Consider the following 13,133-nt stretch of genomic DNA (forward strand, 5'->3'; position numbering starts at 1 on the left):
ACAAGAAACGTCTATCATCGTCTCGCTAGAGATGGTCAGTAAATCGAATTATGATACGTATCTCGTCATTTTAATGCGAAAACAGATTGATCTTCTCAGGAACAAATATTTAAAAAAGTGATTTAATATTTTTTTTATATAATCATATTTTATTTTATTTTAATCCAAAATAATAAACGAAGAACAAAAAGTGAAAGAACTTAAGAATATTGTAGTTAATATTGTTTGTTTCTCTTTCGTTAACATTTAAAAAGAATAAACGTATGTACGCCAATATTCCTGAAGAAGTTAAAGCGAGACGGGAAAAATAATGCGAAATCAGGCTTTTTTCTGTCGCAGTAAAATGACAAAAACGGCACGTGTACTTTTTTACAATCCTGTTGTTCTGTTATTCGCGTACTTTGCATTGTCAGTATTAATTTTAGCAGCTTTGCATATGAATGCCAAAAAAAGCGTTTTATAAGATTTGCGGTGAACCGTGTCGTCATCGCGGTATCCTTATCAAGTCATATCGCCTTTTCGAATTTCCAACAAGATTCTGCTGACTAATATCCGATAGATTATTCAGACAATAATTCGTGTGGCAGAAAGTTCTATTTTTAATTCTATATGTAATACGACTGTAAAACGAGAAACATTTGAACAGTCAGAATACACACGTATATAAAAAACAGGCCGTATAAAACTATAAATAAAATTTTATTCTGACAAATTATATAGATTCGTCTGAAGCGAGTTTAAATACACACTTAATGAAAAAAACAATTTTTAATTATATATTGCAATAAAGAAACTTCTTTATATTAATATATTACCCTTAAACACCGATATAAAATTGTTATGCCAAATATTTCATAAAAGATCATGACTATACGGCGAATATAACGCTGCGAGTGCTAATTATTATTTTTTTTTTTTTCTACTTGCGCTTGGTATTCGTATAAGCGCTATCGGCGGCCGAAATCAAGGGCGGAAGCTGTTAACGATAACTGCGGTCCTCCAGCATTGATGATATGATATTCAGGCATTATCGTAAATTGACGTAGAAGTTTTCATTCATCCAACAGACCCCGATGCGATGCATCTTTCGTGGACCCGGTAATCATCCGTTTTCCATAACCAGTTAGGTATACGAAAACGAGAGTGCTTCTGACCATGTATGAATTTTGTATCAACAGGATTTTTTATGTGTTCAAGCTAAAAAGTATTTCCTTAAAAGAATGCATCTAAAGGCACATGATTGAAAAATTTTGCACGTTTTTCTTTTCAACATTAAACAACTTGGCGATCTTTTTTTCTTGTAAATTAGTTTTTTGTACAGATAATTATAATTTTTCCAAGATAATTTATGTGTCAGCCGATCAAGAGAGATTTTCTTCGTTATTTCTCTCACGTAGACTTGCATGAAACTCTAGAGGATTTTCCCGCGTGGATAGCGGGAACAAATTGCGCGTTTAAGGATTAGAACGTCTTTCTCAGGATTGTATCTCGCGTTGCATCGCAAGACTTAGGATAACTAATGTCATGTCATTAGCGTACGCTTGATGGTTGACTTTTAGCGCGATTAACATGCGTTTCCCATACGTTTCCCCATGCGTAATACTGGATTTTCGTCATGTTTATTTATATTCTTAGCGATTATGATAGACGACCGTCTGCGTAGCGGTGAACCGCCGCCTGCATGCCGGATGGAAAACCGCAATTACCAATCATCATCTCTTAGATATACTAACCGGAAGCGGCGGCTTTATCCGATTTTACACGAGTCCGTGGAAACGCGTATGGCGTTTCGCAAAAGCCCCGGTAGTCGAGATCGCGATTGTAATTGAATAACGTGTTGGCGTACGGCCAAGTGAGAGTGATATCTCAGTGAAATCATCGATGACGACGACGACAGGAAGCCGTGAGACGCCGCCCGCGAATACGGCTTTCGGTTCTTCCTCATGTTCGGGTGAAGCAGACGCAGAAATAGAAAATGTAGTCGTTTTGTAGTTTTGTTGGATGTTCCGAAATAAGTGAACTCATACGCCAACCGTGCACCAAAAATTAAATAATTATAATATAATATAATATAAATTTGCAAGCCTGCCAGAAAATATTAAATAAACGATGTTTATCAAAATATACTATAAAATCGTCAACTACAATGCAGACAAATGTTTCTCATGAATTCTTTCAGATTTTTTAAAAATACTTCAAGGTAGGGAAAAATAGCGTCGAGCGTGACAGACCCACGTATACACTCCGAGGGTGCAAAAAAACGTATACAGACGGAGGATTAATAATACAGATTAATTATAGATTAATTTTAACAGATTAATTATAGATTAATTTAACAGATAACGAATAATTTAATGATAAGGAAAGGGCGGAATTTCTTTCATGACACATCGTCGAACTTATTTCCAAGATAAATTAATAAATTAAAGAATGCGGCAGATACGGGAGAAGAATGCGAACATTGAATAGACCGCTATAATAATTTCAAGAATTAATTTCGATTGGGACGCAGATGACCGACAAAGCTCGTCGGTTGACCCGTTAATTGTAGCTTGTCATCATGTTTTTATGTACGAATAGATCATTCATTGAATAGATATTCAATGTTAGATTCTTAGAATCTCTTTCCGTAACGTTAACTGTAACTATAAACCGCCGTTAATCAAGTCTACGTATGTGTTTCAGGTGATTACTAACGGTCTCAAGTGCGACTCGGACGACGTCGACGGTTTGACAAACGGTGAGTCACTAGAACTGTAACGCTCTCCCTTCTTTTTTTCCACTTCTTCCTAATTCATTCCTTCGCAAAGAGCCGCAATCAACGATGACGACCGCACGAGATTAGGTTCATCCGATACACTCGGCGGTACCTTGGTTTCATTGACGAAATCCCATCACATAAAGAAGTCACAATGAGATAATTCAGGACTGTACGAAAGTTTCGCGCGATCTTCCTTTTTAATATTTAATTTATATTAATTAAAAGGCACTGTGTGTTGAATTTACTTTGAGCGTTACTATCAATTTATTTGAAATATCCTTATTTGTCGAAGATTTGCATTAAATAATTATTGCATAATTGTTTCCTTATTAGGTTGGGAATAAATTCGAGTAAAGTATAAATTATTTAGAACCTATTTATTAATATATGTATATATAACTTGGAATTTTTTTTAATGAAGAACGCGTTAAGTAATGAAGTTTCGTCTGTAGACTTCTGTGATTGATTTCTTTTAATTACTTAAGCACGATGACTTTCACAATTTAATACGTGGTTCACACTGACTCTATGCTATTTTTACATCAGTGTTAAGTACTTTGTGAAACTAGTGTCTCTCTCTTTAGAAGAAGTCTTAACAGCGAAATGTGTGGGTTGCATATATCGAAAGAACGCGCAATTATTTATAAGGGAGAAACATCGTGACGTTCGTGCATTACTCATTATCGTTCTAATTGGAGCCTAATGTTCGAGACGTTTCACACTCGTTGAAAATTTACGATTCTGGTTTTTACAACTCCGGCTGTAATTTACAGTGCGATTTTCCTCTCGTAAATCAAGTGCGCCACGTATCGGCGTTTTTATTATATGACACGCTTATACGACACGCGTGTACCTAATTGCACCGCGTTAATTATGTTTTTATAATATTTCATAAAAATCACAGCTGTTCCATCGATAATTGCTTCGCTCAGAATACTGCTCCGATCGCGAACGTATTTCTTATTCCAAAATATTTCCATGTTACATTTATTTGGTCTTCGTGGATCAAAGGAGAATTATTTTTAACGAAAATATTTATTTCTCTCCGAATCTCAATACATTTTGTCTTTTTCTATTCATTTAATTCTAAGTTAAATTTTTATTGTTCAGAATTAAACGTAATTATGTTATTATACTGTGTCAGTGTGATATTTGTTTTACGTTAGGAACAAATTGTAATTGAAAACTAAAAAAGTATCGCAAACGTTAAAACCCGAATCTGAAAAAAAATTTCTTATCTTCTAAACATTATCGTATGAAAAGAAAATATCGAGTATTTCTATCTTCGCTTTATATTTCATAATTTACAGTAACATAGGCTTTTCACAATGCCTCTAATACATCATTTTTTTATAATTAATGAGTAATATTTTCAAAAAATTATTTATTAAACTTTTCCAAAAAATGTCTGATTGTAACCACTGCTCCAGAGACAACCACAAAGTCAAATGTGTCAAAGACAGATGCGTGTTAATCTGTCTACAAATTATCCTGTCGTACATCTAAACTCCCGGGATTATTTGGGGCACAGGACACGGCCCCGGGGATAACTCGCGCTTTATATAACACACGATTTTCTCGGATAAGATAATACGGAACCGGGCCGAGGGTTTCATTGAAGATTCTCGAGATGCCGCGGAGGAGAAAGCGCATTTTTTCTCATGACGTAACCACCGTCGTCCTCGTCCTCGTCCTCGACGAGGGTTGCGACGGCCCTGACTTTGCCCTTCGGTCACTATCATTCCGGGCGAGTGCGAGCGTACGAGAGAGCGCCGCCGCGTGTGTCTGCAACGCTGATGATCCCGGCCGCATTTTCTCACGCTACTTCAGCTGCTCCTTGCCGGCGCGGTGCAATGATCTCCCTTCCGCGGCCGCACATCTGCCTGAAAATTATGTTCCGAGGCTGATGGCTTATACGCGCGCGTCTCATCTCCCCTTTCGTCCCGTCTCTCGTCTCTCCGGTACGCGACTCGTTAATTCCGCCGCGTCATCCTCGAACAGGACACTCCCCGACTCCTCTCGGTCCCGAGATTAATCCCTTCGGACACACTTCGGAAGGTTTGAATGACCCCGCACCGTATAATTTTCTTATCGCATGCACATCGTTCGCGTAATGCCGACAAGCTTCATTTAATTTTCAAGTAATATAAATCGCGTGAATAAAATTATTCCCCGGTTTCGAGATTCGAATAAATAACAAAGTGTCACTTATTATTTAATTTCAAATTTGAGATTTAGCCGCTGTGCAACTTTCGACTTTAACGAACGAAGGAGAAACGTGCCGTTCGTTTTAAATTACGGACGCTGTAATAGCAATGTCTCGCGAATATTATTCAAGGATAGTGATTATAGAGAAACTTCTTCATTATTTATTTTATAACAGGCTTTTTTCGTTGGATATTTTTTTCTACTTTTATCTTTTATTCGTCACAGTCTTTTTGTGAATTATTATGTCAACTTGAAAGTGTGTCCGCGTGTTAATTCATTAATTGTCGCGCAGCGCTTTTATTGGTATAGGCTCGTTTTTTTTCGTTGCGGAGCTTTGTTTAACATGAAAACCAATTGCGTGTAGCGATAAAAGTTAGGTAAGCTCGCGGTGAAAGTAGGAAGGAGGAAGAGAACAGGAGGATACAACGAATCTCGCGGATTCGTATCGCGTCGCGGATTATTAGATCATTATATCATCTTTGATTTAGTCCGCGGTCGAAACTACGTAACGTAGCACGCGATCGAAAGCGCCCGCGTTGTTGACGGGTCTAATATAATCTTTCTCCACCAGGATTCAAGGATAACAGTAATTGACGCTGCGCGATGCGCGATACGCGTATAGTTTCGTAATTAGATTTTAATTGTTAATGAATAATTAGCGATTATACCGTAACTGCGATTACGGCCTTAATGATTACGACTTCGACCGCCGCTGCCGCGCGGTTTCTCTCGAGTTTAGAGCCCCTTCGAAATCTATTAAACGAGCTCATTTAACGAGAGAAGCCATTTTTTGTAATAGGTTTTTAAGATCCTCGTTTAATCGCTCTCTATTGTCGTTTATCATCTCGCCTTTTTCAATACTCGTTATTGCATTTTTTTCTTACCGAGTTATTTACGCGATTTAAATTTTACTAAATAATTTATGACGAAATAACAGAAACGACATCGTTTATTTAAACTCATATAGTGGATTTATTCTCTTACAGAAATTTAATACTGTAAGTGATTATTTGGCTAGTTAATTACTTATTTTGAATGTTATTGTAAAAGCATTAAAAACAGTGCTTTTAATACTAAAAATAAGTAATTAATTACTAGCCAGATAATCACTTACAGTATTAAATTTCTGTAAGGGTTGCGAGAGCTCTAATATACATGTTTAATTTACCGAATCGTTTAACGAACGATTAAGCGTTAAATATTGAAAGATTTAGCGATTGCGGGGAAAAATTATTTCTTTGAGAACAAATCGATCACGGAGCCTATCAATAAGTTTAGGATGGGCAGACATACACGCGGATAAAATTTTATAGCTTCAGTGCTTTATAGCTTCGTACTTAAATTCTCTGATGTTGGTTCGCGTTTAGATTCCGAGATCGCGTGCCGTCATCGAGATCGAAAGTGAGAGTTACAGTTTTTGTTTATCGAGAGATCGAGGAAAGTGTCGTTGTGGAGGATATTTCGCGCGGCAGTAAACTTTCGATTTGGATCTCGCAAACGCTCGTCATTATCCCGCGCACGCGCCCGTGCACGTTCCACGACGTCTCGCTTCGGGATAAGCGGCTGCGAAGGCTGTAAAACACGCTTCGGTCCGCACGCGATTAACGGCGTCGCGCCTCGCCTCGCCGGACGTCCCGGGCGCGAAATTCACTTTCCGCTCGTAAAATCCAACAATCCGGATCCGGTCCGGATCCTCGCGCGACGACAAGGGCCGCCCACGTCGAGAGAGCGCATTACCGCATCACTTACAGATGGCCCGCTGCGGCTGCTGCTAGATCGTTGAATGGAATGAAACTGACGGTTCGGGAAAGCTCGAGCTTCCCGGAATGTCTCTTCTTAAAAGTGAAACTTTACTAATTCTTGTAAAACAATATAATTTCCCAGCGAGTTCTGCTTTGACTAAATATTTTTCTCGTACTGTAAATCACAGCACATTTGCTGGAAATAATTTGAACGTTCGATAATTATGTTGCGAATTTGACGTCTTACGAGCTTTTGAATTTTCCTTCGAAATTGTATTGTCCCCCTTTTCTAAGATCATCGTATTTTCATTTCTATATATCTTATTTCGTTTCTGCATGCATCCCTGAAATCTTTTGAAACTGAGTCCCTTGAGATTTTGTTCAGAGCCTTCTAATTCGCGGCTCTTTCGATTGTGTCCTCTATATCCTATCCTGAGAGATGAAGTATACAAATTTACGTGCGCTTAGGCATTTGCGTCTAAAAAAAATAAAACGATTTTTTAATTCCGAGAAACACGAAGGTGGAGATATTGATTTTTTATTTTTATTTGATAAAGCTACGTAGATTAAAGAGTGTTAGATAAATCATGGTAATTTATCTACTCGTAAGATCTTATTAATTTGTAGTTACGGGTTACGGCACGTATTGTGCAACACGTTTAGTCGAGTCGGAACATAATAGCGCATGTGAATAGAAGAATTATATATTCACCGTATGATTATATGTGCGGCCGATCGAAATACCATTTCTGTCGAAGTGCAATAAGGTGGTAAATATGACACGTGCGGGTCTTATATAATCCTGTTATCCCGTTACCTGCATGCACTTTCTTCGGCTTTGCATTATCAGTTTCTTTTCAGTTCCGCGTATGAAGTATGAATGGCGACAAAAGAGCGTTTCGCGAAGCACAATGCATGCCACTTTTCAAGATTCTTTTCTCGAGGCATTTGATCGATATCTTTCAGTTTTCGAGATTCTGCTAACATTTATCAAAATCCAGACCTGCTAGGTAGACAATATTAATTTTAATTTATTTTAACTAATGGACATATTGTAATAAAAATTTATATACTTAATTGCGTGATATAGATAATATTATTATTCTTTAAATCATGCAAACATAAATAATTAATATGTATTGTGTTTGATTTTTTCTACTCGTTGGTATTTAAGAAAAGCTTATCGACAGCCTAAATAAAGGGCGGAAGTTCTGGCGTCAATTGGGACTTTCATTTACGCTCATAAGAAATTTTTATCTCTAAAAGCATACGACGCATCTTTGGTGGACCTCATATTTCCGATTCTGTATAAGTATTAAGCTAACTTATATAGCAATCTGTTTCGTAAATTGAATCGGGATCAGTGATATTTCCCATGCGAGGCTGACGATGCGCGACGCGTAAGTAGTCGCGTAACGGGCTTCCGATTGTCATGCACAACGTCATCCTTCTGTGCATCATGCTTCGATGAACTTGATTCAAACGCTGTTCGATGAAAATACGCGAATACCCGCAGCGGAATCGAAGCGCCATAAATAAAAAATGACGTACGTTAGTAATTTACGTGATGTATAGGCGCAGCACGTGATGTGGAACAATCAATCAACTTTTTATCAGTTAAATAAGTTATATCGCGTGCTTTATATGGTGGAAATTGGTGTCGCTGAAACACGAAGTTTCAACTTGGATTTTATAAAAGTAGTGGACAAAAAATTTGTCGCGTTTTTCACTAAAAGTATTATATTACTTTTACTACTAGCTATTAATGTAGACACGATGACGTGAAATATCGCAGCTATCATATGAAGTAATTTGTAATCTCCGAGAAAGTTCCTGCAGCGTGTGATTTGAATATATTTTAGAGCACTCGAGAAAGATATATAAAAAGATGAGCTATATACTTTCCGTCATTCATCGTCAATGATTACGTGCGCTCGTATCTAATTGTTAAGGCTCGAATACTCGCTTATCTCGGTGCTGCACACTTATATCTACTCTAATGATGCGTTGCATACTGTATATTATACGTACGCGTTGCCGGCTTATCTCGTGCTTTCAAAAATTCGGATCAATGCACCGTCGCGGCGAGTCAATGACTCTGCGAATAAATAAACAGAGTAGAATAACATCCGAGTGTGAATAACCGGCTAAGAAATGTCTCTGACAATATCCAATTTTTTTTTTTTTTCAATAAACGGAAATAGCGTTTTCTTCTCTGTACTTTTATTGAGAATTTTTTCATAACGTCGCGTCGTCACGAAGAAAGAGAAGAATTAATTAACCTAACGATAAAGTTGATAAATTTAATTTAATTTGGATATCTTTATCGAGCGGGTGTAACTTGTGTGTGAGAGATTATTTAATTAAATATCGTGTGACCTCTTCCTAATGGTACCTGTCACCGGATTTCCATAAAATTGCGTGTGCAGCCCGCGCGATGATGCACGCGAACGAAACGTTCGCTTACTTTCGCGACCTCGTTTCGCGACTCGATCGAACATTTCATCGGACGGCTCGAAATAAATTTGCTTATTTTTTTTCCGTACGAATGTAACGCGAGAAACACATCTGACATTTCGCACTCGCGATTTTCACGAGGAATTTGCAAGTACGTCGCAATGCTCCAATTAGTTACGTTCGCACGTGTATTTCTGTCAATCCTTGTCTACAAAAAATTAATATTAATACATCTATATGTGGATATTATTAATCTTGTTTTTAATTAATATTACGTCATAATATTTTCATCGATATAAACGATAAAATTCGAAAATCTATATTTAAATACATCGATCGAATAGCATTATTTTAGCTTTTCAATTTGACTGGCGATTTCATATCTGGACGATTACGTAGAAATGACATGTATATTAATCTATTGGCCCGTGGTATCTTGAACAAACAATGATAAGTAACGAACGACACGTGTATCTAGCGTACTGTCGAATCGTATTTGGACTCTGTTGGAACGAGGAGCGAATTTTTTTAAGCGCCTATCGAAGAAAATCGCGACGCGAACATCCGACAGCAAACGGATTCTCGTGGCGCGATTCCTTAGCGTGAAGCTGCGATTTCGACACGGTACGATTTTTATCTGAAAACGCGTTGCGTCCACTCCCGCAAAGGGAACGGAAGTAGAACGAACACGCAAGACGAACATCACGCTAAATGTCCTCGTAATCATTTCTTCAACCCTTTTTCTAATTTTTTTTTATTTATCTGTAACAATCTATATTTATTAATATTAATGAATATCAGAAATTATTTGATTGTTAACCGTTGCCTTCTAAATGTAGATATAACGAAAGGGTTAAAACCCTCGACTCGGATCAATTGGAACGGAAACGTACTGTTTGTTTCACCTTGAGCTACCATTCTATTCGCGCGCGGCTCCCTTATCTCATTAACGCGGCTATATCGACGAAGCCCTACAAAAATATATAGAACCTCTCTTTGATACTCACGTACTGAGGAAGCATCTCAGTCGCGATACCACGACGATGTGCGAGCAGGGCAGCTCGGTGAGAGCGAGAATAGCGTTATTGGAGGGTGAATACTTCTTAAACACAGGCTACACTTTTGCCAATCTTGGGAATAATCGTGTGCGTCGGTCGAGTCGTTGTTCTGTCAGAAAGAAAACAATTCACAAAATATCGCTTCATCTAATCTTCAATTATATAGATAGATTAACGCAGAAGTCTTTGCCTCTCTTCGATCATTCCAAGACGTCGAAAAATGTTCTTTAATTAAAATTTTGTAACGTGACATAGTTAAATTAACGCTGCAATTTTATAGTGAGGTTCAAAAACCGAGTGAAATTGCTCGACTTTATTCACGCGATTATTTCTGTTATAAACGAAATTTAGTAACAAGTCTATAGTTCACTTTTCCAATAGCTCGAGAAAGTTGAACATTATTTATTCAATTTATAATATAATGTTAGAGTCGATTTCAAGGTTTGTTCTCTCGGGTTCTTGAAAAAGTGAAACAATTTCTTGTGCGAAGATTGAAGATTTACTAGAGTATCCTCGATATCTCGATGTTTGTCATTTTCACGCAAATACGATATGCCGCTTGAGTCTTGAATTCAAAGGGATTGTGATGTTTTTTTAGGAAGAAAAATGGCACCGGTTCTGGGCGTACCGCCTCCGCCACCACCGGCTCCTCACATGGGACCAGACGGCCTGATCTTGCCGAGAAAACCATACAATCCTTGCCTTATCTCCACTAATCATAAGGATCTTCACAGGGAGTTACTTTTCAATCAGAAAATGTAAGTTGAATTGCTTCTTCGTTAAAACGCGAAATTACTTCGGGAAAATAATATTTTTACAATGTGCGTCTAGTAGAGATAAATTATAGTTTCTTTAAGTTTGATAAACAATTCTTTATTTGATCTAAATATAACAACACAAAACGACTAGAAACTAGAAATTTAAACTAAAAACACTTCATCTTGCTGTTCCTCTTCTGCCAGAATTAATCTCTCGCAGGATGTTTTAAATTTCTTTTCTTAAGATTTTTTTATATAAAAAATTTTCTCTTAATAAGTTCATTATCTAAAGTTTCTCCGAATGTTTTTATAATTTCATTAATTCTCCAACGCTGAGTTCTTTACGGCGAGAGGTTCTTCGTTCACCAGGCAGACCAGTTTCTTTTATCCGGTCTGCGGTGAGGCCGGAATTTCGAATGAGCGATTCCTCCCTAAAGTAAATATTTTATACCGCTTCTCCGCCGCTCCGCGCGCGCATTCGGAATTTAATTAATACATTAATTAATACACCGCGAGGGAGATAATATTCGCGATGAAAATGGAAAGCCGATTAGAGCCACGTGTAAAAACTTCCTGATGAAAGCTGGCACTTCTGTGCAACGAATTTTTTTTTTATCGCGCGCGCGAATCCGAGCGTGATCGAGTATCAGAATTGAGTATCGCGCGGACTATATCCGAGTTTTGCGCCTCGTGTAATATTATTTCTCGCGCGATTACGTATACTTACTTTCGATCGCGGTCAATCGAGATAGAATCAAAATATGTTTTTTCACGTTAATTCCCCTGTTTACGTCTAATCAGTACGCGACCGCGCGCTCGACACACCTGCGATTCGTTCACGCTTCGATGGAATTAAACGGTTCACGCTTACCGACTTTTACCTTGGCACGTAATTCACGCCAATTCGCGTGGTGTTTTTTTTTTTTCACTTGCGATCGAGACAACGTAATCTTACGGCGCGTTCCTATCTCGTTCGCAAAATCTGCGTATTCTTATTTCTACGCACGTAAAAATCTTTATGTATTTTTGTTTACTCAAGAACTTATAAAATTTTTATTTCGTATATTCGATTTTCTTTTCGATATTGACGTTTATCTGAAACGTTTCAATTCTTATATTCGTTGGAGATCAATGTTATATAATTGTAGTAGCGAAAGCTGCGATTTTTTTTTAATGAGGAAAGATTACCTCATTAAATACACGCTTCTCTGTCTTTCTGCAGTGGCAAGAACGTCTTGAACCAGAAGAGCGAGCTGCAACGTGCCCTGGAGAAGCAAAGGGAAGCCGCGTCGAGAAGAGAGGCTGAGAGGATCCGTGAGGAAAGTTACAAGGACGATCCCAGGACTGCCTTGCAAAGGGCGATCGAGCAGAGAGCGAGACACATTCAACTGACGGTAATCTGAGATAACGCCCAATTAGCCGATCTTTAAAATTATATCCTTGGGTTTCAGATCCTGAAACCCGAGCCCTTCCATCTTCAAAATCCTCGAAAGAGACTGTTCAGTTTTTGAATCTCCGCATTCTAGGAGAAACCGTTCAAGCATAATCCTAATCCTCGAAGATCATCGATCGTTCGACGTCTTAGCTCTCTTCTAGAATCCTTAAACTCTGAGATCTTTGGATCGCCAGATATCTGTGATTACGAGTTCCGTTCTATCGCAAAATTGCAGAAGACGTTCGCGTGTAAATATAACAATGTAGTTCGTTTTTTTGTTCCTGTATTCTTGAGACTCGCGATTGAGCCGTGCAAAACTAAATTATCAGATTAAACTCTGCACCTTTCTGACCTAGAAATCTAAATCTTCTGATCTAAAATCAACTGGTTTCTTTAAAAGAGTTGGATTTTTTTTGCAGCAGGGGCAATCGCGGTCGATGACGGAGCCGCCGAGCAACCTCCTGATAACAGCGAGGGCGAAGCTGAGGCCCCGCACCGAGTCCCAGTGAAGCCGGTGAAGATCGAAGGTCGCGCAACCCGCGAAGCGATGTCGCGCCCGGGGTGAAGAGAACGATCCGCTCGGGCGGCTCATAATTTCACCCTTGGCCACCTTATCGATTGCAATCAGTGTACATACGCATAACCCGATAAGATTTCCTTGGCACGAACATTTATTAGCGGCGTCACTTGGCGCGTCGAGAGGCGTGTGTCGCT

At 38.4% G+C, this 13,133-nt stretch overlaps 1 protein-coding gene across 1 annotated transcript; it reads left to right on the top strand.

The window, feature by feature from the left end:
• Positions 1–2,610: 2,610 nt before the first annotated feature.
• Positions 2,611–13,127, top strand: LOC112459609 (protein FAM107B; the record flags this gene model as incomplete). Its single annotated transcript, XM_025023785.1, has 4 exons — positions 2,611–2,740; positions 10,825–10,984; positions 12,207–12,378; positions 12,839–13,127. Coding segments are annotated over 4 exons (552 nt in total), but the record flags the coding sequence as incomplete, so codon positions are not given.
• Between the last annotated feature and the right edge of the window lie 6 nt (positions 13,128–13,133).

The sequence above is a fragment of the Temnothorax curvispinosus genome, unplaced genomic scaffold (genome assembly GCF_003070985.1).
Source record: "Temnothorax curvispinosus isolate PA1 unplaced genomic scaffold, ASM307098v1 QBEX01010013.1, whole genome shotgun sequence".
NCBI classification, from domain to species: Eukaryota; Metazoa; Arthropoda; class Insecta; order Hymenoptera; family Formicidae; genus Temnothorax; species Temnothorax curvispinosus.